This window comes from Hoplias malabaricus, chromosome 8 (genome assembly GCF_029633855.1).
Source record: "Hoplias malabaricus isolate fHopMal1 chromosome 8, fHopMal1.hap1, whole genome shotgun sequence".
NCBI lineage: Eukaryota > Metazoa > Chordata > Actinopteri > Characiformes > Erythrinidae > Hoplias > Hoplias malabaricus.
This window is the reverse complement of record NC_089807.1, coordinates 33561526-33584312: the sequence shown is the minus strand read 5'-3', so window position 1 is coordinate 33584312 and position 22787 is coordinate 33561526. Positions and strand designations below refer to the sequence as shown.

General features: G+C 38.9%; 1 protein-coding gene across 4 annotated transcripts in view; it reads right to left on the bottom strand.

Annotated features, from left to right (window-relative positions):
• Positions 1 to 22787, bottom strand: part of LOC136706058 (adhesion G protein-coupled receptor A3) — a 251218-nt gene that overhangs the window by 156201 nt on the left and 72230 nt on the right. For all 4 annotated transcript variants that reach the window (XR_010804108.1, XR_010804107.1, XM_066679962.1 and 1 more), the window contains 3 exons: positions 12606 to 12770; positions 8751 to 8934; positions 6997 to 7146 (listed from right to left, as the gene is read on the bottom strand). Coding sequence is in view for 2 of the 4 variants with exons in the window: in XM_066679962.1 (XP_066536059.1) it covers positions 6997 to 7146; positions 8751 to 8934; positions 12606 to 12770 (499 nt within the window). In the remaining 2 variants the exon portion in view is untranslated. The remainder of the gene's footprint in view (positions 1 to 6996; positions 7147 to 8750; positions 8935 to 12605; positions 12771 to 22787) is intronic.

Here is a 22787-nt window from a genome sequence, read left to right as displayed (position 1 = left end):
ATAGTTGATATACCAGCATTTATTGTATTTAATCTTTGGCCATTTCTGCTGTGTTAATGACATTCTGTTAAAACACTGTTGAACCAAGAATAACACTAGGGTCTTACAATGGGTTACAATGGGTTAAACATGAGTCTTGTCACATAAACTATAATAGGACGTCATGTTACTTTTACTTTCAATAATGAAGTACATTTGAAGGTAAATACTTTTTTATTTTTACTCAAGTGGAGATCTACATGAATTACTTCATGAGTAATTTGGCAAATCTTTTATGAAGAATATTTCAATGCAAATAATGTGTACCATCTACCATGCATAATTTCAGTCCATACATGGCAACGTCAGACATAACTGTGGCCTCTGTGTGCTCAGATAAAATTGCATGAGAAATCATCATGCTACTGTGAAAAACATAGCCACGTCGTCCTGGGTATTCTTCAGAATAGCGTTGTCACTTTAAACAGTCTGCTGCTGCATCAAGAAATGCACAATGAATTTCTGTTACACAAAGAAAAAGGCATACAGTGCAGAAACACCACCAAGTCCTCTATGTCCAAGGTCATCTCAGATGGTCAGAAAGACATTGAAAATGTGTTCTCTGGCCAGAGGAAGCTGTTTTAGTTCATTTTTGTGAAAAAAAATAAAGCCTAATGTTGAGTGCAGGAAGCAAAGTCCAGTATCTCTCATGATATTTTGAGTGACAAACATATGTGAGAAGACACCATGAATGTGATGGCATATATTGGGATTATAGACACATAGGCTGCAGGCAACATCTTTTCCTGGGACGCCCATTGTTATTTCAGTAAGACAATGCCAGGCCTCATTCTGCACCTGCTATGACAGTATGGCTTCATAGACACAGTGTGCATGTGCTTGACTGGTCTGCCTGAAGTCAAGATCTGTCTCTGATATAGTATCATGAGGAGAAAAAAACAGTCAACAATGACCACAGACTGTTGAACAGCTGATGTCTTGTGTCAAACAAGAATGGGGCAAAAGATGAAGGAGATGATGAAACATAGTGGACAGTGGTAATTTTTTTGGTAGTTTTTATTTTAAAAGTATAGTCAAATTACATGAATGAATTTTATTTTTATTTCCCAGGGCAAGGGGTTTTATTTCACTCCAATGACAGAGGGTACTTTGAATTATTTGGTCGCCTCAAAACCTCAATACCTTCTACAATGATTTTTGACTGTAGATTATATAAATTAAGTGTGAGGCCAGACTTTTGCACAGTACTGCACATGCTCACTAAAATTAATATTGCATATACAATAAAATAAAATAAAATGTCTCATTTTGTCTCATGGCACATTCTGAAAAACTGTAAAAAAAACTTTATCTAAGACCACAGAATATACACTGATCAGACACTTAAGGGTAAATAACAGATAAAAAGGAGTTCTGTGTAAAATCTTCCAGCACGCTCCTGTTACGAGAGGTTCCTCTAGCAACTAGAACAGAGAGCCACAATTCAGTGGTCTGTCCACGTTAAACTTCAACATTTAAACAGTCCACAATAAAATAGGACAAATCTATTCTAGTGAAGCAGATTAGTATCCATTTGGGAAAGTGTAGTGTCCAGCATCAGTTCATCTACCATACATAAAATAATACTGACCACCTTTCGCCACACCAAGTCCACAGCGTCTGTTCAAAAATTCTGAATAAATTGAAAAAAAAAAACCCATTGACAATCTGCTTGTCATATGCACCATGCCTTGTTCCCCAATGTCTTTGTGCAGAAAGAGGACACCCTGAGAAACCCAGTGAATTCTGTCTCAGAAAAACTCCACAATATTGGCCTGTAGAAGAGGCAGTAGCCCAACAGGAGGATCCACGTACTCTCTGTATGACTGCTGTGAGTAAATCCATTTCCACTTTGTCATCCTGCCTTCAATTTTCAAAGCCAGACTCTCCCAGTTTTTTGTTCCTTTAGTCTATCCCAAGATAAACACCCAAATACTTAAAACCACCCCTTTTCCAACTCATTCTAGCCTGCAACCTGAGTAAACTACTCTCCCTGTTCCCCACTGCAAATGCTTTGCTATTCCCACAGTTCAATATGGCAGCAGACAAAATCCCAAAGTCCTGCACAGCAGACACTATGTTATCAGCATCACATTGACTGTTCACCATGATGACCACATCATCAGCATATGTTGAAATACGATGTTCAACATAATGATGAAGCAAAACTACACCTTCACTTCTGGAGTGAAGTCCAAAATTACGCAGCAGTGTTTCAATGGCGAGGGAATAAAACATTCCAGACAGGGCTCAGCCTTGCTGCATACCATGACAAGCCATGAAAGGTGCACTCAAACCGCCACAGACTTTAAGTACACTTTCGAGAAAGAGAGAGAGAGAGAGAGAGAGAGAGAGAGAGAGAGAGAGAGACTTATAAGAGTCCATTTAAGAGTTAATATCGGGCTGATTTTACTCAGTAGGATGAGCAAAAAGAGATATAAGGACACAAGGCAGATGCCTTCTTCTTGTTAGACTAGTAAGTAATAACATGTTGCACTTTCTTGATGTGTTGCTGTGTTAGTTAGTGATATGTTTTGTTTGCAAAAGTGTTATAATCAAGTTTAATAATCAATGGTGAGTAAGCCAGGTTTTTACCGCTGCTAACTTCAGCCCGATTAGTGAACTTTCTATTCTGGTAATAAGTGATTTTCTGTAGTTGCTGTGTGGTTGTAATGGTGTTAAAGAGTGAAATTTGTGTCAGTGATACCCAAGCTTTGATGATAGCAGTGTTATAATTAGGTTTTTTGAAAGTTACTGAGAGTCACATCTTAGCGTTGGACATTGATTCTGGTCAAATTTACTGTCGGTTGCTGTGTGGATGTAATGGCTAGAGCAGCACCAAAGATACACTTTTGTGCTTGTAATAAAACAGTCCAGTGTATATTATGAGTGGTGTCATGTAGATTTCATGTAGTCAACATCATTTTACTATATCACTTTTTCCAATGAACCCGTTCACCTGTGGAATGTTCCAAACAGGTGTTTCTTGAGCATTACTCCATTATATCCATTACCAGTCTTTTGTTGCCCCTGTCCCAACTCTTTTGGAACGTGTTGCAGGCCTCAAATTCAAAATGTGAATATTTGTTTATTTGCAAATGAACAACAAAGTTGATCAGTTTGAACATTAAATATCTTGTATTTATAGTGTATTAAATAAAATATAGGTTGAAAAGGATTTGCATTTCATTGGAATTGGTGTTGTATAATATTCTAGCCATGTACTACTGAATGAGCTTTCAATCTGTCATGATAATCTCATGCAGGCACAAATACAATAACAAGAAAAAACAAGCTTAACATGTGCAAATCGAGGAGCTGAACCCGACTAACATTTTAATGTGAGCTTCAGCTCATGTCATGTATCTGTTTAAGTACAGAAACAGAGTGCAAGTTTTCATCTAAATGCAAAATTTCTCATTCATTGTGCACGAAGATATCATTAAGATTACTCTTTCTCTTTGAGCTGTATTAAATCCTTTAAGATGGCTGATGAAAAAAGTGCAGAGATAATTTTTTTCCATGCTTTCTCAATGAAAGAAACATGATTTCTTGGATTAATGACATTCATGGTCTTGCTGTGACACTAGGACCCCTGACCTTGGTGCTATGACTGAATCCACTGACAGCTCTTTTTAAATTTGATGAATCTACATATCTCCATATCTTCTGTTTAAAATTTTATTGCTGGAGTGACTATTTAACCCTGGTCAGAGCATGAAGTGAACTGCTTAAGCATGTAAATGAAACCAGCATCTTAATGCCATGTGAAGAAAAAAAGAAAAAAGCCATGTCCTGCCTTACTCTTGTCCTCCATGCCAGTCCATTGCCTTGCTCCACCTGTGCCATTTGCTGCATCTGGAAGTGGTCAGTCACCATGGTTTCTGATTGTTCCCAGCTGCTCAATGTAACTTTTATTTGTGTATAAATATATCCCCTGCATTTGTCTCTTGTCTGTCAGTGTGTTTACGTTTGTTTGAGGTAACCAGTATTAACTTAAATGTGTTTAAACTCTTACATAGTCTTACAGTATACTTATTATCTTCCCTGTTCCTTACCTAGCCTTGTTTCTTTGTGTCACTCTTTTTACATTATATATTTTTGCAAAATACAAGCCTTTTTAGTTAAGTTACACAATCAGACATAGCAGATCACTGCTGTCTGCTTAAAGAAATAATTACAAAAAAACATGTTAACGTCTGTTTGAGAGTGTATACTTGAAGTACGAACAGTACATCAGTGGTTAATCTGAGTCTTTCAATATTTACATAATTAAAATATGTATTATAATAATATTAGGGTAAGCTGCAGCATTCTACATTAACAAAAAATTGAGTTCATTATTTACACACACACACACACACACACACACACACACACACACACACACACACACACACACGTTCCAGCAACCAAAGGTAAATGACTCAAAAAAAGTATCCTGTGCTAAAACATTCTTGGCTCAAGTTGTAGCAGCACTATCCAAACAATGAAAACCAAGTGGACTTTTTTCCCCTAAATTTATGTATACATCTGTAATGTAAACTTCCTTACAGCAAGCCCACTGAACACTCATACAGACAGCTACGATCTGTCAGCTTCCTCCAGGAACCCCAAAGCTGATGCAGACTTCCCCTCTTTAGTCATCTGCCAATTGTTGCTTTGGGAGTACAAAACAGCAATGACGAACGTCTACAGTCTATGTAAGGCTGAAGGCTGAAAGCAACATTGAGTGAAATGGGCTCGGTTTTAAAACTGCTTTACAGTATTGCTTTAAATTTGCTTGAGAGGATGAGACGATGCGGAGGTGTAGTAATGGAGACGAGATTTTTGTAAAACTGTTATGTAAAATAAGTGTCTTGATTATATCAGTGTCCATGGTATTTAAAGTCAGCCAGAATAGGAGACACTATTTCCTCCAATGATTAAACTCAAATTTCATCTGAATTGACAAGCAAATGTAGGTATACTACAGAAAAATTATAGCATGTTACAATAGCTTTCTTGGTGTAGCATAGTTGGTAACACCACTCTCCAATTTTTGTCTTGAAAAAGGGGTAACTGTTATTTAAATATCTTCAGTTGTTTTCTGCATTTACTCATTTATACATTTATTTATTTTGATATTTCTAAATGTATTTGTTTATTTCCACATTTGTGCATTCATTTAGTCATTCATTAAATTCTAAAATCTACATATGTAATTTTATTTATACATTTACTGTTTAATTTTAGTTTTTAAATTTATATTGTATTATTCATTTTTGTATTATTCATTCATCTCTGGTCCTCCATACCATGTTACACAAGTATAAATGCTTGATTCCTAATGTTAAATTCATCTTACATTTAACCTTAACACAATTTGAATAGTAAGTCACTGTTTGCTTCATGTCGTAAATGTACTGACAATAAAGACTACATCAGGAAACCTGGCCTAGTAAAATTAATTTATATATATATTTAACTTGCATGTTTATTGTAACATGAGAGACTGTCTGTTAAATTAGAGGAAATGTGTGGCAAAACAACATCTAACTATCTATCTTTACACTTATATAGTGCCTTTCTATACACCCAAGGATGCTTTACAATCCACACTGCTCAGAACGCTCAATCCACACACACACTGGCGAGAAGCAGCAGCCAAACGCGCACAGCGTACTCTCGACCAGGAATGACCGTCCACCTGGAAGACTGCATCAGGCACTAGGGTTTCACCCAGGATAGAGTGCCAATCCATATCTGGGCACACACACATTCACTCACACAAACAGACATTCATTCACATACACACTCATTCACCAGGACATTTTTATTAGAAAAGCCAATTCACCTACCCTCCATGTTTTTGGACTATGGGAGGAAACCAGAGACTCTGGAGGAAACCCATGCAGACAAAGGGAGAACATGGAAACTCCACCCATATGGGACTTGAACCCAAGATCCCAGTGCTGAGAGGCGAACATGCTCACCACTAAGCCACCGTGCCGCCCAATTCTTAAAGAACACTTATTTTCTAATAAAAAGCATGAAAAATCAGTTACTGATTAAGTAACTGATTAAGATTCAATTGCAAAGTAAAATAGCTTCATTTATGCTTAGATATATTCCATGATTCATTTCATTTGACTAAACTTAAACAGTTAAAAAAAATAATAAATCAGGTCCCTTTCGGTGCCAAAAGTCACACAGTGCAGTTTCTGCAGTGCTGCGCCTGGAGTAGCAATAACAAAGCTCTCTTCTCCCTACTATAGGTCAGTGAAATCGCACAGTGATTTTGAAGTTTGAATTATATAGTAAAAAAAAGTCCCTAGCATTGCTTTAAGTAGTATTTTTCACAGCAAAGTACATTTATCTCTTCCTTAATGGTATGGTTGCTGAGTGGTAGGATGGTGTTTAATCTTGCATATGATAATACGTTTATTTGAACAGATGAACACGGTTCCTTCAGGCATGTAGGAATTGCTCCCATGGATGTACCAGACTTCCAGACTTGTGGATGTCTACAATTCTTTTTCTGATGCCTTAGCTGATTTCAAGCAAAGAGGCACGGAAGTTCAGCCTTAAAAATGAAGCCACAGTTATCTCAAATGATGCCAATTAGTCTATCAGAAGCTTCTAAGGCTATGACATTATTTTAAGGCACATTCAACTTTGTGTATGTAAACTTCTGACCCCCATTAATCTTCATTCATTCATTCATTCATTCATTCATTATCTGTAACCGCGTATCCAGTTCAGGGTTGCGGTCCCTTAAATTTTGATATATTTTATACCTGTAATAGAAGTTAAGAACGATTTTGACTTCTGTTTTTTTTCTGACAAGGCCAATAAATATAGGTTGGAATTTCACTTACGGAACCCAACTGAATTCACACTGGCTCCTTGAAGTGGCTGAGATGAAATGTAATAAAAGGAATCGATTGTCTAAGGCAGGATAGGGAAAGCCCTTACTTCTCGGATGCGATCAACCAGCCGTGTGATCCTCTCTACGAGGTGTGTGACAAAGATGACATCCATCATGTCTCTGAACATTGCAGCACTGACAGTGAAAGAGGAGAGCTGCCGAGCCAGGAGCACAGCATTGGAGCTATTCACAGGTATCTGTATGGGGGTGGGAGAGAGAGAGAGAGAGAGAGAGAGAGAGAGAGAAAGAGAGAGAGAGAGCGAGGGTGCTGATCAATCCTAAAATTATTCAAAGTTCATTAAGCATTCTTTTAATGGGTTTTCAGTAGTCTTTGAGGAGGGTGTGGTATATGTTGGAGTTGGGATTTTTAACTCAAATAAATAAAGCTATGTCAAAGTATGTCAAACTATATCTCAGCAGGAATGGTGATGGGGTTTCTGACAAGCGCTGTTGCCTCAGGGAGATCACAAGTTTGATCCCCAGTCATATCTCAGCCATCCGAGGACAGGTATCTGATGACAGATCTGGCCAGTCTGCATTTTCCTCCAATGAATAAAGGTATTCAGTCTCACTGCATTAGCGCCATTTAAAAAAATAAGTATTCAGTTGACCCCATGTGTTTCAGAGGAAGCACAGAAATTGAATGTGTCGTTAAAGTTTTATGTAGGTGTTGTGTAACCTTATGGACAATGACCTACAATAAAGTGTTGCAATTTATTTGAAGAATTTTTTTTATAATTTCTTTTTGGATTGTTTGACATTAAATGATACATTTATACAATTCATCTATTAAATGTTTAAATTGCAGCTGTTATTTGAAAACATTATAAATAGATATACAAAGCTTTGTTTCATGAGTGATATTTTAATATTTCAGCTATTTATGCAAGATAAATAAAATATAACTTCAAAATTGTCTATAGAAAAAGGAATGCTAATGCTAATGCTCCATAAGGACATACCTCTGTTCGGAAAAACAGGACTTTTTTCCACAAATCAAGGGCATTCATCCATGGGTTGCAGATTACGTTGCTGTTTAGAATAGCCGCCATACTGAGTACTCACTTGTTACTCACCAACAGCTCAGATAAATACTGTGATAAATATTGTTTTTAGTCCGTATTTACATGTTAAAATTAAATAAATATAAGTATGCCCTATCTATCTGCATTACATTTACAAACAGTGCTCTGTTTGTCTGTGTCAGTCAACATCACAAATACTCCCTAGATAGTACACATCATATAATAAAACTATAAAATGCTAAACAGCAGATAAAGGTTTTTCTCTTATGCAATACTACAGGATTTTTTTTACTCAAAATGCAGTGGGCTTCTGGGCTTCGGAGTGATGTGAAACTCTCTCCAGTTGCTGTGAACATTTGATGCCGTTCAGCCACAGAAGCAGTAGTAAAGTCAAGCAGGACCCTATGGGGTCAATAGTTCTGGATCACAAATGCCACTAATCCCAGAAGTACTGGCCTTGATCAATTTAAACATTAAAATATTCCATTCACTCTCACCTTACTTGTACTATATGTGGGAATAAACTGGCCTTTTTAATAGGTTTTTGGTGGAATAAGTTGAGGCTCCTTACTATTGCAAAACTGCTGCATTAATAAAAAAAAAAGACTTCTGGTGTCATGACTGACATTTAAGGGTTAGATTAAGAAAAGGCATTTGCCACTCCTAAAGTCAACTTTAATTATGCTCATAACTCTATATTACATGTTAATCCCATATTTAAGTCATGGAATCCAAACATTTTCATAGTGCATTGGCATTTTGCATTTGGCACTGACCTGTGTGAGTTCATGCAGCACGCGGGTGAACTTGCTGGAGTATGGACACTGATTATAGTCTTCCTCCGCCCATCGGCCCTGCTTATCACATCGTCGCCATGCCCTCTTCTCATGAGTGGAGGAGCTATAAGTGGGAATGGCACAGGGCAGGAAGGCCATGAAGCCTGCAAGTGTCTTAGGCCATCTGTATAAGGCAAGAGAGTGGTGTTAAGGGTCATTCTTAAAAATAATTGTCCCAAAATGGGCTCCTTGGATTATTGTCCCAGAATAACCATATTTAGAGGCTTACTGATTAATTAATTTATTTACTTTTATTGGGAACCCTGCCTATTAAGACTAAGATACCTCAATAGGATGCACAGGTCCAATATATTTTAAATATGCTGTAAGATGAAAGCACTCTGTTTAATTTGTTCAAAAAAAAAAGAAGTTCACAATCAATATTAAGAGCTTGATCATATATTTCTTTATTTTTACCTCTGAAACGCAACTTGTGATGAACTTTCAAAGTATAATTAAGTGCTCCATATGTGGAATATATATATATATATATATATATATATATATATATATATATATATATATATATATATATATATATATATATATATAAACATTAATTATTTGCAGGCTGTATACTGTCTGGGGTTGCAAATAGAGGAATGGACAGAATTGTGCAATATACCTTGTGTTAACATTCCTCCACACGCAGATGCAGAGATGGTGATTGATGTCATATACACAACCCTCGCTAGGCTTCAACCCAAATTCCTTGTAATTGTTGATGATTTTAAAGACTCATGCATTTTATAATGATGTAGTCTGCCCCACTAAGAAGAACATAAGGACAATTGATCGCCTATATACTAATATTGAAAACACATTCACCAACAGCCCTGCCTGTTTTGGAAAATGAAACCAAAAACTTGTGTACCTACAGCCTCACTACAAGCCCTGTGTCTGAAGATAACCTCTCACTGCTTGTTCTTTCAGGAAATGGTCTCTTAAAATCAGAAACCATAAGGAACTACTTTAAATCCACTGATTTGAGTGTTCTGAAAGAGTCACATGGGGAGGATATTAAGGGGATTACACACTGCATTACAGACTACATGTACTTTAGCATGGACATTGTTGTTCATGTGAAAACTGTGTGCAACGTCGCTAAAAGCATGTCTTATAGAGCTTGCAATGTCAAAGGCCGCTTGAACAAGAAAAAGACAATAATCAGGATGAGCTGAGAATCATACAGACGGACTACAAATGACAGTGCATCTAGAGCTGGGCGATGTGGCCAAAAATGTTATCATGATAGGTTTTATTCTATGCTGATAATAATTTAATAAATAAATTAACACTAAGCGCTGAACTATAAACATATTGCCCTTAAATCATTACAAGGCTTAGGACAGTTCTTGTAACAGTGTGGAAGCTGGAACCTTGTCAGTTTCACACGTTCATTCATTCATTGTCTGTAACTGTTTATCCAGTTCAGGGTCGCGGTGGGTCCGGAGCACTACTCAGGTGGAAAAAGTTCTATTGCATCGGATACAATTAAAAATCTGAGAGCAGAAAAAACAATTTTGTGCAAGGAGAACTATTTAATTAACTGAATTAAACCTATTATAGTTATGTTTGCATTCTCACGTTCACCTGGTCGCCTATGTTCATTTACCATAATAGCATGAGTATATGTGCCTGATAATGTGCAGCTGGCTGTGAACACAGGGAATAGAATTGAAGGTTTATAAAGCTCTATTACTCAAAGCTAATCATCGTTTTTGAGCAAAAATTAACCACGAAACTAATCAATATTGTTTAACTGCCCAACATTATATCTGACAGTAATGTGAAGAAAATGAAAGAGTTCAATATCTTCTATAACTGTTTAAGCTGCCCTGTTCCAGCTTTTACAGCTCTTGTATGTCCAGTGACCACTGCGACACCATCTCACTACACAGATCCTGATATTACTTTCTCAGCATGTCTAGCTGCTATCAACACACCTTCTTCAACAGACATATGTGAACCCCTCCTCCAGGCTGCCAGCACAGACAAAACAATCTCTTTTTCCCAGTTTCTATACTAAATTATCAGATCTGTTCAGAACCCTTGCGGTGCCCATCTTCTCCCACTATTCACATCTTCATGATAAACCAGGTCAGAGGTGTCCTGAAGAGACAACACATGAAGAAATCAACTGGACCTGACAAAGTCCAAAGTAACTCAGTGTGCTGCTAAGTTAAGGGAGTCCCTACAGCACATATCCAACCTGCGTCTAAAATCGGGGAGGTTCCCCACCGTGTGGAAGGTATCATGCCTCATTCCTGTGCCTAAATATGAGCACCATTGTGTGCTTAATGACTTCATTCATTCATCCATCCATCCATTATCTGTAACCGCTTATCCAATTTAGGGTCGCGGGGGGTCCAGGGCCTACCTGGAATCATTGGGTGCAAGGGGGGAATACACCCTGGAGGGGGCGCCAGTCCCAACACAGACACACACACATTTGGACACTTTTGAAGCGCCAATCCACCTACCAACATGTGTTTTGGACTGTGGGAGGAAACAGGAGAACCCGGAGGAAACCCACGCCGACACGGGGAGAACACACCAACTCCTCACAGACAGTCACCCGGAGCGGGAATCGAACCCAAAACCTCCAGGCCCCTGGAGCTGTGTGACTGCGACACTACCTGCTACACCGCCCTTAATGACTTCAGACTATTCATATTAATATTGTATAATACGAAGCCCCTGAATAAACGACTTACATTACTTCTTTGCCTAGAAGGTGGGAGCAGAAGATGCAATGCACTTCTCTGAACTCCTCCCCTCAGCCCTATATAAACCCTGCAAACTCAGTTCATTTCCTTGTTGGAAAAACTACTCGCTCCCACCTCCACCCCTTTTTCTTGGCTTCACACTCATTCTGAAGCCGCCCTGAACTTCTCGCCAAATACATCTGAGTTCACCTTCCCGTTTCAGCCTTTACGGGCATGGTCTGTAGTAGCAAATCATTATTTTATTTTTTTTAATAAACATAAATCACAGATTACCTGACTGGCAGTGTTACGTTACTGCATCCATAGTCTTCATATTTATATCTATTTATATGTATAAGTCTACAGTCTATGTTATTTATATACATATACTGTATTTTTGCTGCTGGCTCCTAAATTCCTTCAGGATCAATAAAGTACGTATTTATGTATTTATGTATCTATCTATCTATAAATAAATCAAACATACAAAAGGAATAATTTGATGTTTTAGCTTTGGTTCAAAAAGCAAACAAACAAACAAAAATATCACACAAGGGAAGCCTAAATGAATTAAAACAAGACAGCAAAGTTATTAAAAAACAAAGTTTGTTATATAATATTCATCACAACATTTTCTCACCAACAAAGAGAGAGATTTCAGTGCATTATTTAAGCATTCTGTAAAAGCAGACTGAGCTCTGCTAGATGGAGCACTCATGAAACTATAGTGCACGAAAACAACAAAGGAATACACAAAACAACAGAAGCCCGAAAACAAATACTGAGAGTCTGAGCCGGCCCCAGCCAGCACTGCTTCACCTCATTAACTACAGACTGGTGCCCTGCCAACCACAGACACTGTTAATGACCATAAAAAATGAGAGGTGTGTGTAATTTGCTATTTTAGGCAGAACTTATGTTCTGATGATTTGTTGCTTTGTAGGAATCCTGTTGTGTGCTATTGACAAACGTTATGGCTATACTGCATCATGTATGAAAGGTATTTATTGGTAGTATGGAATTTTCATGCCTGAAAGGTGAGTTAAAACCACCTGAAGTGTGTTTGTGTTTGTGCTCCTGGACACACCTGAAGTCACCTTTGTTGGTGGTCACCTTCTCTGCTGAACAGTACACTGCAGATGTCTCTAGGACAACAATCTCCATGCCAATGGAGCTGTTGCCACGGGAACTGGTCACATGGCACTGCCAATTACCGGAAACATCAGCATCCACATTGGAGAGGATTAGTTCACTAAGAGAAAGGAAGAGGAGGGAGAAAGATGGCTTCAAACCATGTAAAGCCGTATAAATCAGTATTTGTTGTTACATGACATTACAAACAAATAATGAGAGGCTTGAGTTCAGATTTATTACATAGAAATATGTGCAGATTTCAGAGATACTCAAACAGCTCAACCACGATAACCTCTAGTGCCAGTGCCAAAACACTGCTAATTCCAGGCAATGCTGGCCAGCTAGTCTAGGGCTGTGTCCATGAACCCTAATCGTAACTGATCTTTTCAGAGTGACCAGAAAACTGCTTTGGTGTTGCCATCTTACTGGCTGTCTCAATGCAAGATGAGGTGATAGAAACTGCTCCAAACACTTGTAGAATCAGCTTCAAGGGGAGGATACTCACCCTAAACATGAATTACATATAGAAATATAAATGACTTCAATTCATACAAGAAGCCCTCATAGGGGAATCTGCCATCTTTTTAATTCTACCAAGCAGTTATTTACAGTTATTCAAGAAATGGCTTCCATTTCGCTAAATGTGGAGAAACATATAAATAACTCAAAAGTATAACCACAGTAAGGGTAGAGATATACTTGCTGTTTGGTCATGCGTTGCCATGCGTTATGAAGGTTACTATTCACATACAGGGGTTAGACAATGAAACTGAAACACCTGTCATTTTAATGTGGGAGGTTTCATGGCTAAATTTGACCAGCACATTGCACCAGTAAGACCATGTGCACCCAATGGTTCAAACATTGTATCCTGAAGGTGGTGCCGTGTATCAGGATGATAATGCACCAATACACACAGCAAGACTGGTGAAAGATTGGTTTGATGAACATGAAAGTGAAGTTGAACATCTCCCATGGCCTGCACAGTCACCAGATCTAAATATTATTGAGCCACTTTGGGGTGTTTTGGAGGAGCGAGTCAGGAAACGTTTTCCTCCACCAGCATCACGTAGTGACCTGGCCACTATCCTGCAAGAAGAATGGCTTAAAATCCCTCTGACCACTGTGCAGGACTTATATATGTCATTCCCAAGACGAATCGACACTGTACTGGCTGCAAAAGGAGGTCCTACACCATACTAATAAATTTATTGTGGTCTAAAATGACAGGTGTTTCAGTTTCATTGTCCAACCCTTGTACTTGCCTATGTGTTATGCTTGTAACTGGAGGTTTCCATTAGAGGGCAGACTAGAGAAAGCTGTGGGTAATTGCAGATTTGGCTCTGACACGGCCTTCTTCAAAACTTTCCACCATTGTATTACTGTTGAGCACCTATCATATACCTTATTGATTGCTACAAGTTTCCCATTTATTTTTCAACCAGAGATCAGTCTCCTCCTTATAACAATCATGGAATGACATCGCTGCACACATGCCTAGAGAGAATGCAGTGAGCAAGGCCATTTCATTTTGTTTTGTCTGTATTCATACATTCTTAATATTAAGTGTATACTTACTTTTTACTTAATAATATGGAAAGCTCTGAATTGCTGGACTTTCCGGTTGCAGCCTTGAGCTTCACCAACCTTGAGCTGCTTGCCATGGGCTCCACCCTTTTATAACCTTACTCTGTTGGGCTCGTACACTCCCTTTCGCCTCACCTGCCTTCCTTAATGCTTCCTGCCAATGCCTGGATTAACTGGACTTCTGCTGCCCAAGGTTGACTATTAAAACCTTCTCTTACTTCAACTTGCCTGCTTTCTGCTTCTTCACTGTCCTTCCAAAATTGAACAATATTTCTAAAACATTCTCTTGAACACTTATTTAACCATTGAATGTACAAAGAAAATAATTTCAGTTTATTAACCAACCAATATTTTTATGAATATAAGATATCTCAAATATATCTAGAATTTGTTCCTTGCAGCATAATCAAAACAGAGAGAGAGAGAGAGAGAGAGTTAGTTTATCATTGTGTTACATAACTGTACCTCCTAATTACATGCTGTAATTTGTTTGGGAACTAAGGACAATACAAGTAGCAGTACTGCAAGTGGAGTTTTTGTTCATTCTTGCTTGAAACTTCAGCTGCCCATCGGCTCGTGGTCACTTTTGCCTGAGTCTCTTCTTCAAGGTGTGCGGTACAAGTTGGATCCAGACTGCAGGCAAGCCTGTCTAGCATGCACACTCTATGTCTGCAAAGTCATACTGCTGTAACTCGTGTCTGGCATTGCCTTTCTGAAATAACAACAGATCTCCTGGGAGAAGATGTTGCCTTGCTGAAAAATAGACAAGCTCAAAAATAAGGAGGCGTTTTTTTATGTTATGGCTGATCGTTGCATATGGTCGCTCGCATCTTTTTGGTTATGGATTGTGTTTTATGTATTCAGTGTTGTTTTGCTCTGCTCTGTCGGCCGATTTCCTTACATTTTTATGAATATAAGATATCTCAAATATATCTAGAATTTGTTCCTTGCAGCATAATCAAAACAGAGAGAGAGAGAGAGAGAGTTAGTTTATCATTGTGTTACATAACTGTACCTCCTAATTACATGCTGTAATTTGTTTGGGAACTAAGGACAATACAAGTAGCAGTACTGCAAGTGGAGTTTTTGTTCATTCTTGCTTGAAACTTCAGCTGCCCATCGGCTCGTGGTCACTTTTGCCTGAGTCTCTTCTTCAAGGTGTGCGGTACAAGTTGGATCCAGACTGCAGGCAAGCCTGTCTAGCATGCACACTCTATGTCTGCAAAGTCATACTGCTGTAACTCGTGCCTGGCATTGCCTTTCTGAAATAACAACAGATCTCCTGGGAGAAGATGTTGCCTTGCTGAAAAATAGACAAGCTCAAAAATAAGGAGGCGTTTTTTTATGTTATGGCTGATCGTTGCATATGGTCGCTCGCATCTTTTTGGTTATGGATTGTGTTTTATGTATTCAGTGTTGTTTTGCTCTGCTCTGTCGGCCGATTTCCTTACATTTTTATGAATATAATTATGTCTTTGTCCATAATGACTATGACATATGGAAAAGCTACAACAGCAGCCTGCTGTTTGTTTTATTAATTTATTATAAATTCAGTACAATTACATTGCAATTATGTCTTTCACTGAAATATTTTCAAATAACAGTATCTTTCTGTTATAAGATGGGAGTTGTCACGCCCTCGTCCTGTCATGTCTGTTTTCTCGGCTATGTGCTCGTTCTCAGCACATGGCTCTTTGTTGTTGCCCTAGTCCCGCCTTTGTTCCGTCTCCTCGTCTGTGTCTCATCTGTTACCTGCCCCCTCCTTACCTGTCCAGGTGTAGCTTGTCTGTGTCTTGTATTTAAGTTCCCTTGTGTCTCTCTTGTTTGTTGGACATTTCACATTTGTTTGTTCCCAAGTCATGTTGTGTTGTTTATCTCCCGCTTCTAGTCAGGTCGTTATTGTTTCCTAGTTTTGTCGTTTTGTGTATTTCCTGTTCCAAGTTGTTTAAAATCCTAGTCTTGTTGTTTCCACTTTAGCCTGTCTTTATTTTGTTATATCTTTTGTTCAATTAAACTCACTGTGTTTTAGCAAGTGCGTCCGCCTCCGTCAGTCCACCCCGTGACCCTGACAGGAGTATTTTTCCCCAGTGATGCAAAATTTGAATTTAATATAACCACCTTTGGGCGGGACGGTGGTGCAGCAGGTAGTGTCACACAGCTCCAGGGACCTGGAGGTTGTGGGTTCGATTCCCTCTCCGGGTGACTGTCTGTGAGGAGTTGGTGTGTTCTCCGCGTGGGTTTGCTCCGGGTGCTCCGGTTTCCTCCCACAGTCCGAAAACACACGTTGGTAGGTGGATTGGCAACTCAAAAGTGTCCGTAGGTGTGTGTGTGAGTGAATGTGTGTGGTGTCTGTGTTGCCCTGTGAAGGACAGGTGCCCCCTCCAGGGTGTATTTCCGCCTTGCGCCCAATGATTCCAGGTAGGCTCTGGACCCACCGCGACCCTGAATTGGATAAGCAGTTACAGATAATGAATGAATACAGATACCTCTTTTTAAGATAGAATAGGTCTATGGGCTATACAAAACATGTTCATGAAGTTCTGCACAAAATCACTCTCACATAAAGAGATATCACCAACTCTATTCTTGCCAGTTTCAGTCCTTTTCAGAATGAGCCTTTTAAAGGCTCTGTCACTTTTATGCAAATAAGCTGTTGCTGGCCATGCCCCACCCGTCCCATGTTTACACGGATGAGGGGTGGTACCAGGGTGATTCTATGCAAATTTCCTTATTATAAAGTCACAACCAGCATCTAAAATCGGGGAGGTTCCCCACCGTGTGGAAGGTATCATGCCTCATTCCTGTGCCTAAATATGAGCACCCTTGTGTGCTTAACGGCTTAATGAATGAATTTATTCATTCATTATCTGTAACCGCTTAACCAGTTCAAGGTCGCGGTAGGTCCAGAGCCTACCTAGAATCATTGGGCACAAGGTGGGAATACACCCTGGAGGGGGTGCCAGTCCTTCACAGGGCAACACACACACACACACACACACATTCACACCTAGGCACACTTTTGAGTTGCCAATCTTGTGTTTTTGGACTGTGGGAGGAAACCGGAGCACCCGGAGGAAACCCACGCGGACACGGGGAGAACACACCAACTGCTCACAGACCCGAACCCACAACCTCCAGGTCCCTGGAGCTGTGTGACTGCGACACTACCTGCTGCGCCACCGTGCACAATAAGGAAGCTTTCCAAACGGCTCGTTGAAGCATATGATTCTTGACACCAAAATCTTGACTCACATTTTCTGACTTTCAGAAAATAGATTGATGTTTTTTTTCACACTTGGAGTGTTTATAGGAGTAGTAAAGACCCAAAAGTATGCAAGCAGCTGCAAAACTGTCTTCCGCATAAATTGATTTTCACAAATGTCATGCAGCACAACTGACAATAAAGGAATTTTATTCTGACACACTTTTAAGATAGTATGGCCAGGGTATTGCATCATAAAAAAGACCCAGAGTGACCTTCATGATGCAATGCCAAGATCAGTAGCCCTTTCACAACACTGGAAAAAACTATAAAGTTTAGAGCTGCTTCAGTTTACAAAGGTGAGTGGTAAGACCACAGATAAACCACAAATACAGTGGGTCCCTGGTTAGGGCATTAAGTGCATGTTTACCTGGTGTATTGTGCGTTGCTCAGTGGAGTTCACATTGCAGGCATCGCAAGGTTTAATCGCTCCGTAGAATTTGCGTAGAGACCATAATGAGCTTTAATGTTCCTTCAAAGCTTTCAGAATGGTCATGGCAAAGTTTATTTGCTCAAATAGCAGGGTTTAGTCTCTCCAAAAAGTCTGCAGCTCTGGCATACTGAGTCATTCCCCAATTTAGGAATAAATCATTCTTTTAAAAAGATTCCCTGCACTGACTCATTTGAACTGATTTAAAATAACAGCTGCATCTAACATTACTGTGACATTTCTGCAGTGTATACACCTGTTTTGTGCGTTAAATGATTTAAACAAATTGAGAATGACTGTGTTTCACATCATAAGATGAGACACAGCGTATCATATATTTTCTACTTGTGGATTGAAATCTGTGGTCTACAGTACATTTGTGCCCTTTTTAAGACATTGTCACATAACAGATTAACAGGATACAGATTTTTTAAAATACAAAAGAGTGACTGTTTCCCACTACTATAATGTGGTGAATGGCTTGCAGACGATCTTGTTTAATTACCTTTTTTGATAGCCTTAATATGTCACTGACCTGGTTGATATTCGGTACATTACAGAAAATTAGGGTACTTAAAACTACTTAAAAAAAAAATCTCCTGCACTAGCTAATCCCAAACCAAAACATGGGCACATACACAGCAAAGTGCTCTGTTTAAAATAACAAATGCATTAACATTTTCCATGGAAATTATTAGAGTTAGGATTATAAGATAAGGAAAATAGAACCACGAATTCCAGAAATAACAGGCCAGATGTACTAAATCTGTGAATCACATGTATACTTTAAGGATTGTGTAATTGAAATTGAGTTTCTCTCCCTCAGACATATACATGTGCAGGAGGATCACATAAAATGTAGTGAGATCGAATAAAAAATGAGTGAATATAATAAAAGTTCAGCTGATTACAATTCAATTTACAACAATTTGTACTTGTAGCAGCCGCCAGTTTTCCCTTGAACTGTCACCAAGTGTACTTATGTGGAAGTGGAATAATGTTGGGAAGCTTTAACACTGGCAGCAGTCCCTGGAAGCAGTCCTCACCAAAATAACGTTATTTCAATACTTAAGGACAGCTGTTTTAATAGTGCCACAATAAATGCCAACAATCTGTGATCATATTCTATTGTTTCACTATTTTAACTGTACATTGCAAATACTGCACCTCAGAAATATAGCCCCTCACAATATTGTGAATGCAACAAGGCACAGTTTGTAATGGCACATTCTAGGTCTCTCTCTCTCTCTCTCTCTCTCTCTCTCTCTCTCTCTCTCTCTCTCTCTCTCTCTCTCTCAGAAAAAAAGGCTTCTAGAGCTGTTTAGACAATGGAGAGACCTCCAAATGTTGAAATGCACAAACTAAGATGGTAATACTGTGCTATTCCTACTCCATAGGTGGGTAATATCGACTTAAATGTTGCTGTTTCAGATTACTTAATTTCATAACAACTCAAGTACATAGAAAATCAAATTTCTATAATAATTCAAACAGTGACTATAAGGTTACAGACAAGTACAATTTCAGCCACATACAAACAAGTCAATTTTTTCCTTAAACCTACCACTCCACCTTAGAAGATGTGGAGCTTCTGAACATAAACTAATCAGAGAGAACAGCAGTTCCCCAGATTCGTAGACACTGCCTTTAAAGGGAACATATTTTACACCATTTTTCACAAGTTAACAATACTGCATTCTAAATACCGCAAACAACACAGCAGCCCCTGTATAAACAGCTCTTTTTAGGAAAAAAAAATGTTTCAGCACCTGTTCCTTATAACGAAAATGAGCCACTGCTGAATTCAGCATGAGAACCCAGGAGTGAAGTGTTTTTAGTCATTTTCGCTTTGTTGTCTGTTCTCATTTTCAACATTTTAATTCAGTACACTTATTATTGCCAGACCGCCAACCGGGCCGGCCTAGAAGAAATATTTTCCCTTACTGACTGACTGACTCATTCATTCATTCATTCATTATCTGTAACCGCTTATCCAGTTCAGGGTTGTGGTAGGTCCAGAGCCTACCTGGAATCATTGGGTGCGGGAATACACCCTGGAGGGGGCACCAGTCCTTCACAGGGCAACACACACATTCTCTCATACACTCACGGACACTTTTGAGTCGCTAATACACCTACCAATGTGTGTTTTTGGACCGTGGGAGGAAACCAGAGCACCCGGAGGAAACTCACACGGACACGGGGAGAACACACCAACTCCTCATAGACACAGTTCAGCCATATTTCACATAGCGCTTTTCACCAAGTTCACCAAGTTCATACGCTAAATTTGGAACCATTCGGCGCATTTCCACCAACATAAACTGGTTCGTGAACCAGAAAATTTGTTCCCAAATGGAACCAAAGAAGAGCAGGTCCTTCAGCGCGAACAGTGGCTCAGTAACTCCAGAAAGAGTCTCAAATACAGAATTATCGTCCAGTAAAGCTGGACGGGGTCATTTCATATAAATAAATAATAGGGAAAAAAACAGGAACACGCTCTGGGACTGTGTTTGGCTCTGCATTAGTTATGTTACACCACTGTTCACAACACACAACACACATGTTGTATCTCATAGAGAGGAGTACTACTGAATTTGTCTTATTTCACGTGAGTGTGTGTCTTTTCTTGAAATATTGTAAAGGAAAGTGGTGGGGAGGGTTTGTGGCATTAGTGTGTTTATTAATATAGCTGCGTACAGCCCTATTAAATTTCACATGCTGTACTCGAACACGTTACACTGAATAAATTAGTAATTGTAATTCTTAAAATCAGCAAAATGTTATTGGTTTTCTTTGTTCTTTGGTTGCGGATCATTTAGCATTTATTTTTAAATAAAATGAACAAGAAAAACACTGATGCCAGTGTTATGTATTATGAACAAAACTTTGTGCTCCTTCTTTCATTTTTGCATTTATTAGACCTGCCCTCCATAGTTTCTGTACAAAGCAATCACTTAATAAAAACCACATGTAAATAAAGACATTTATTTCAAGCACCAAAACTTCTCCAGACCTTCCAATGACAAGGGTAGGTATTTTTTTTTTTTTTTTTTATGGTTTTTAAATGCCAGAAACACCTCTGTGACAATAGCTTTATGGCTAATTGTGGTCCAGCAAAACTAGGCTTGCCAGGTTCTTTCTTCTTGTTCTAACTTCTCCATGATTGCTGTGTTTGTTTGGCTCTTTTACCTCGTCATTGCACCCTCACATAAACGCAAATCCAGCTTTGTGATTTAAGAGACTCCAAAGAGGCTGGACAATTCTAAAGTGCCTGCATTCTACAAATGATGTGGCACAAAATCAGAACCACTTGTTTTTTCCTTTGTTTACTGACATATGCAGATCACAAACAACAGTGTCAATATCATTTTAGTTTGTTGGTTTGTCGACAGTTCCACATCCCCAAATTCATGTACTATATGATTAAGATATTTTTCATATGTACCCTTTATGGAAATCAACAAAACATGACCTGTGGTATCCACTTTGGTATATGGCTGTATATCAAGATACATTTTCTCCCTCATTAAAAGGTAATATTAGAAATCGCTTTCAAACCATAATTTACAGCTACAGAAGTTTGCTCCGATCAGATTAAAAAGAAGGAAATACATTTTCTGGAAGAATTGTCAGAAGTGCACTCATGAATCATCCTGAGATGAACTGCTGATGGCTAAATATGAGACATTATTTTACCTTCCTGCTGTCCTCCAGCACAGCACAGCACAGCGCTTGATTAATAACTGTGGGCAGGACCACTGGCTGGGAGCAGGAATAAGGAGGTATGGGAGGGCCATGCAGTACTGCAGAAGTCAGACAGCCAAATGAAAAAAGCCTAGTCAGTTCGGTAGCCTGATCAGTTCAGTCATATTTGGTGATTCTCTGCAGCATGGCAGCAATACCACTGCATTCTTAGCTTCGGCAGCTTCACAACCACAGGCCAAAAATAGTGCTCAGTTAGTTAAAACAGCCGCTTTCCATCCAGAAACCACAACCGCAGTGCACTGCATCTGCTCCTGGTTCTGTCGGCGGCTCTGGAATAGAAAGCCACAGAACTCTTGCAGTTCTGCTCTCTCCCTCTAATTCAGATTAAAAGATGAATGAATGGTAGCTGAAGAAGGATGTGCCTGGATTTTGTAGACAGGATTAGAAACTAGGTAGGAAATCTATCCACAAATGCGAACACTAATCATTTCTTACATTTCTAATCAAAACTTCAATGTATTGCCATTAAATACATTAAGTCATTTTTCACAGGGTATTTCTGAGAAGATTAGATACAATTTATGTGAATAAAAAGGGGGAAGGACAAAAGAAAAGACTGCATAACTCCAATAAAAATTTGGGCTTCCCTTTCAGCCAGATCGCATTTAAAAAATTAAATTACTATTACTATACCACTGTTATATATGTGATATAATCTAAAACGGTATATATTACTGTTAAAATCATATATTTCCTTATATTATTGTTAGACATTTCTGTTAGGGTTTCCTCAGAAAAGAGACAAATATGAAGTGAGTAAAATGCTTCTGCTTATACGCCTCTGAAAACCAATCCTTTATCTTCCTTATTCTCTTACTCTCTCTCTCTCTGAGAGAGTCACAAGTACAGAGAGAGGGTGGAACACAGGGTGGCCGCCTGCCAATACAACACTGGACAAGCAGGAAATTCTCTGTAAAATGTCAGTGAAATGGCTGTGAGATTTGAAAACAATGTACACATTAAATTTTTACTGGGCTGTGCATGGTCAGTTCACTGCAGATTCTACTCTGTAAAGGCTGTCTAAGTTAAAGAACAGCAAACATTAATGGGAGAACTATGGAAGCCACTCAGGCTGACAGAGCCACAGG